The 5,490-nt window shown below is 53.5% G+C and overlaps 1 protein-coding gene across 1 annotated transcript in view; it reads left to right on the forward strand.

The window, feature by feature from the left end:
• CALY (calcyon neuron specific vesicular protein) overlaps positions 1 to 1,749 on the forward strand; it is a 10,586-nt gene extending 8,837 nt beyond the window's left edge. The window contains exon 5 of the mRNA XM_003794044.2: positions 1,439 to 1,749. Within this exon, the coding sequence (XP_003794092.1) occupies positions 1,439 to 1,723 (285 nt within the window). The 3' untranslated portion in view covers positions 1,724 to 1,749. The remainder of the gene's footprint in view (positions 1 to 1,438) is intronic.
• Positions 1,750 to 5,490: the final 3,741 nt, after the last annotated feature.

Raw genomic sequence — 5,490 nt, forward strand, 5'->3', positions numbered from 1 at the left:
TCCTGCTTCAGCCTCCTACGTAGCTAAGACTATAGGTGCCGGCCACTATACCTGCCCTTTTTTTGTTGTTTTTCTTTTTTCAGTAGAGATGGGGTCTCATTCTTGCTCAGGCTAGTCTCGAAATCCTGAGCTCAAACAATCCACCCACCTTGTCCTCCCAGAGTGGTAGGATTACAGGTGTGAGCCACTGTGTCTGACCTGGTCTGTTTTCCACTAAGCCTCTGTAGGAATAAAGAGGAGAGGAAGAATCAACATGGATGTTTCTGGAAAGAGGGGTTGCCCATGGGAAGAAGGGAGGGGCTTAAGAATGTGAGCAAGGCATATATCATAGTCATTATAGAGGCACCTTTTCAGGGTAATGGCAAAAAAGGCAGGAGGCAAAGGTGTCTGAGACCAGAACTAGTTTCAGTTTTCATTTGTTGTAGCTTACGCTGCTCGCCTAGACACAGAAATGATGTTCACCGGGTACCTGCAAACAGGCACCTGAAGCTTCATGGCAGAGGCTTGGGGACATGGAACACCACTTAAGAACAGCAAAGTGGAAGGAAGGAAGCATGCAAGTACCTTCCCCTTCCCTGGATTATAAGAACAACCATGGCTGACTTGGTACCCGTAGCACAGTAGTTATGGTGCTGGCCACGTGCACCAAGGCTGGCGGGTTCAAATCTGGCCCGGGCCTGCTAAACAACAATGACAACTGCAACAAAAAAATAGCCAGGTGTTGTGGTGGGCACCTGTAGGCCCAGCTACTTGGGCGGCCGAGGCAAGAGAATTGCTTAAGCCCAAGAGTTTGAGGTTGCTGTGAGCTGTGATGCCACAGCACTTGACCAAGGGCGACAAAGTGAGACTCCGTCTCTTAAAAAGGAAAAAAAAAAAAAAATATATATATATATATATAATGATGTTAATGTTTCCTGAATATTTGGCAAATATTTTCTTACATCCTTTTTACCTTTTAGCTTTACCAATAATGGCTATAATTTTTCATATTTTCCTAAAGCCTTTCATTTTTCAGAAGTAAAATCTACACTTCCTGGTCAACCCCATCATTTCTGCAACAGAAGCCCCCACGGAGGCCCAGAGGCCTGGCCATCGCACCAGCCCTCACTCATGGGGAGAAGGGGAGGGAGGCTCACTCAGACAGGGAGGGAGCGCTCACTCAGACCAGACTCACTCCTTCTGTGGCTCTCCCAAGAACCTGGAACTGGAGGCCAGCCTTGGTGGCTTGAAATGATGGCAGAAGTAAATGCCTTTAGACAGGCGGTCCACAGTGCTATCCAGCGGCACAAAGTAGGAAAGACAGGGATGGCCTACAAGGGGCCCCTTCCCGCTCGCGGCACGAATGTCGTGGGGCACGTGTGTCGTGGCGAGGTGTCATTCGGGGGCACTTGGCTCCCCGGGCGCCCCTCCCGTGCCGCTGACCCGGCCCCTCCTACAGCACAAGATCTGCACGCCGCTGACCCTGGAGATGTACTACACTGAGATGGACCCCGAGCGCCACCGGAGCATCCTGGCGGCCATCGGCGCCTACCCGCTCAGCAGAAAGCACGGCACCGAGATGCCCGTGGCCTGGGGAGGGAACTACCACGCCGCTAAGGAGGGCCACAACCGGCCCACCCAGGCGGCGGCGGCCACCCACCCGCCCGGCAGTTCCTCAGTCCCAGGAGAGGAGGAAGAGGAGCAGAAGGCAGCCGGGAGCGCGCCACCCCCAGCCCCGCAGTGACCGCCTCCGTCTTCGCTGCCGCCCGGCTAGGGTAGGTGTGTCTGCGGCTGCGGAACACCGGCCAGCTCCGTGGTCTCTCTCTGGCCACCACTACTGAGAAAGGGACCCTCCTCCTTGCCCTACCTGACCCCAGCGTCGAGGCCGTCCATCCTACGAGCCAAAACCTTGGTGTGGCACGTCTCCCCGCACTCCTCCTTCGCGCCGATGCAAAAGTCTGAGCACATCTGGGGCTGGGAGGTGGGGAGTGGTTCCAGGAGACGCGGCGGGGTCCCCGGGGCGGGGCAGGGTTCCGGGCTGGGGTCGGGGTGGGTGGGACAGGTGACTGGGGAGATGGATCCGCGGTGGAGTGGGGAAGCGGCCTAGCAGCTGGTGGGGGTCCTGGACGCCAGGCTCGCGGGCTCTGAACCCTCGGCCCCTTTCTTTTCTATTCACAGCGTTCTCCCCCGGCTCCCATGACCAGCGCGTCCCCTGATACTGTTGCACCCCGTGTTTGTGCCCCTGCCTGAAGCATTCTCGCTGCAGCCCTCGCCCTTGGTGGGTTTCCAGCTCCTTCGCTTTTCTCTAAGTAAAGATTCATGTCCACCTAGGTCTTCGTTTCTCCTTTGAGTCCTCTGCCGGGCTAGCCTTTCTCGTGTCCCCTCCCCTTCCTGCATAAGAGAGCACCAGTGTCGTGTTCCGCCCCCCACCTTGACCTCTGAAACACCGCGTTCGGCCCTGGATAGCTGTGGCTCACATGAGGAATCCACATACAAGCCCAGCCTGGGCTCTAGAGACCTGCGTGGACAAGGCTTTGTCTGGTTCCAGTTGCCCAGGTTTGCTGCAGTGGACTGAGCTTCTGTCCTCAGGACAACCCCAATCTCTGCCCTGAGCCACACTCTGCAGTGTCCACCCACATCTGCCTGGTGCTGAGCCTAGGCCCGGCCTCCTCCATCTGGCAGCAGTGTGGTACTCTTCAGGTTGCCCTTGGCTCTGGGCAGTACCCACAGGCATTCTCCATCAAATAACTGAATGGAGGGTGGGGTGAGGTCCAAACCCTGCAGGCTGCCAGGGCAGTGCTCTCCCTCAAGTACTGTCCCACTTCCCAGGAGCTACATTGAGAGCCCGAAGGGCCCTGGGTGCCGGGGTTGCCCCAACTATGCAGGGAATGGGTCTCACCTGTTACCTCTGCCACCCCAGCCAGCTCAGCTCTGTTCCAATGTGGGCTGCAGCTGCACCCCACTGGAGCAACTGCCTTCCTCTGATCCCTTTCATCTTGGGACCTGACACCCCTCTGAGTGGGTGGTGGGTTTAGGCCTTAGAACTAAGGCCTAAGTTCTGGGGGTAAGGTCACTGACAGCCTGGCTGCTCAGGAGCCAGAAGAAACAGCTCCAGGGAGGAGAGGCTGGCCTTTCTTACACAGCATGGAGGAGGGTGATGGGACCCAACATCAAGGGTAAGGGACCCACACACACACAGACCAGAGCTCCCTGAAAACCCCAGGGTGGAGACCAATGGCTGAGAAAAGAGCCCAGTGTGGTCTATAGCACCCAGGGAGCGGTCCAGAGCCAGGGTCAGCAGGGTCAGGGGCCTGGGTGGTTACTAGGATACTGGTGGGGGACACAGGGCTGGGTGTTCAGACTAAGGACAGACAGGACCTCTGGTCATCAGCACCCAGGCCTGGTGGCATGATGGAGGTCTAGACAGCTCCTGCCTCAGTGGGACCAGCCTGACTTGGAACAGTGGGTGGTGCTCAGGACACCACTTAGCTGGGCACACCAGCAAGGTCATGGGCAAACTTGAGGCCAAGGGTGGGGTCGGAGGTTGGAGAGGCCAGACCATGTACACTGCACCCTTCTCTGCAGGCTTAGAAGGGCCTGGGCCAGATGGGCAGGCACATGTTGGACTGGGCTAGCCATGATGGTCATTGAGGGAGGAGTCCAGCAGGCCTGGTAGGCAGCAGGGTGGGGGGCAGGGAGCATCTGCACAGCTGATTTGTGAATTAAAATACTTTTTCTTATCTGGCTGCAGTGGCTCATGCCTATAATCCTAGCACTCTGGAGGCCAAAGTGGGAGGATCCCTTGAGCTCAGGAGTTTGAGACCAGCCTGAGCATGAGTGAGACCCTGTCTCTACTAAAAACAGGGGAAAAAATACTTTTTCTGTCTATTTTATTTGGTAATTTTTTTGTTTTGAAATGACTTCATATTTGGAGAAAAATGGTGATAAGGTAAAGAACTGCTATATAGCCTTCACTGACATTCCCTAATGGATGATGTGTTAGCCTGAGGATCTTAGGTGTGCTAAGAAATTTTTTAAAGATCATTAATCAGGGCTCGGTGCCTGTGGCTCAAGCAGCTAAGGCGCCAGCCACATACATCTAAGGTGGCAGGTTCGAATCCCCAGCCCGGGCCCGCCAAACAACAATGATGGCTGCAACCAAAAAAAAAAAAAAAATGGCCAGGCATTGTAGCGGGCGCCTGTGGTCCCAGCTACTTGGGAGGCGGAGGCAGGAGACTCGCTTGAGCCCAGGAGTTGGAGGTTGCTGTGAGCGTGATGCCATGGCACTCTACCCAGGGGGACAGCTTGAGGCTCTGTCTCAAAAAACAAACAAAAAAAAAAGAAAAGAAAAATACTGCTATAAAGAAATGCTTGAAGCTAGGTAATTTATTTTTAAAAGTGGTTCATTTGGCTCATGGTTCTGCAGGCTGCACGAGAAGTGGGAGGCAGCACCTGTATGTACCAAGGGCTTTGCAAAGGGTGAAGGGCGCTGAATGTGCAGGTCTCATGGCAAGAGAGAGGGGCAGGTGCTGGGGGACACCAGACTCTTTAACAACTAGTTCCCTTGGGAGCGGGAACTCCCTTGTCACCACCAAAAGGGAGGGCATAATGCAAACACCTGTCACTGGGCTTCACCTCTGTCTACCCAAAATAAGTGACCAAGGCAAAGATGGGAGTTAATTAGGCCAAAGTTGAGAACACACCCAGGCAAAACAAGAACCATAAATCTGTGACTTTTTCCAAAGGGAAATTTGGAAATTTCAGCCTTTGAAGTCATACAGAGAGGGGAAAAGTTGGGGCGGGGGTGCAGGGATGAGCCCCAGGAACACCTATATTTTACCTGATAAGGTGAGTGTTAAAGGAGAAAAAGAAAAGGAAGCATCAATTATGCTTCCCTGGGTGGGTAGAAGAGCATCTAACCCTATCTTGTGTCTGTTCTGCACAGTGAATATAAACTTATAATTCATAGTAGTATGGAATCAGTGTGGAATCGAACAGGATTCCAACACTTTCAGGAACTGGCTGTAGCCTATGGACCTAAAGCTGGAGTTCGTATGTCCTTGCATAGGAGAGGGCCAAGGGGAGTCTTCTTGATGACTGATCTGTAGAGCCAGCCCTACCAGGGTCCTCGAGCCTTCACCTTCTCTTTGCATGGGACTTGGGGTGTGGTCCTGTGACTTTTATTTTCTTTTACACCTCCAACATAGGGATCATGTTTCAACATAAGGTTTAGGGGGAGAAAGTTCCATCTCATCTGCCTTATCACATTCTATGACCTACCTACCTAAACCTATCATCTATCACCTATCTTTGTCTTTCATCTCTCTCATATCTATCTATTAGTCACCTGTAATCTCTCTAGATATCCGCCTAAAATTTTCTGATGCAGTAGAAAGGAAGTGGCTTTTTTTTCTTTGAGACAGAGCCTCAAGCTGTCCCCCTGGGTAGAGTGCCGTGGCATTACAGCTCACAGCAACCTCCAACTCCTGGGCTCAAGCGAGTCTCCTGCCT

This window comes from Otolemur garnettii, unplaced genomic scaffold, assembly GCF_000181295.1.
Source record: "Otolemur garnettii isolate 467f Iridium unplaced genomic scaffold, OtoGar3 scaffold00075, whole genome shotgun sequence".
Classification (NCBI taxonomy): Eukaryota; Metazoa; Chordata; class Mammalia; order Primates; family Galagidae; genus Otolemur; species Otolemur garnettii.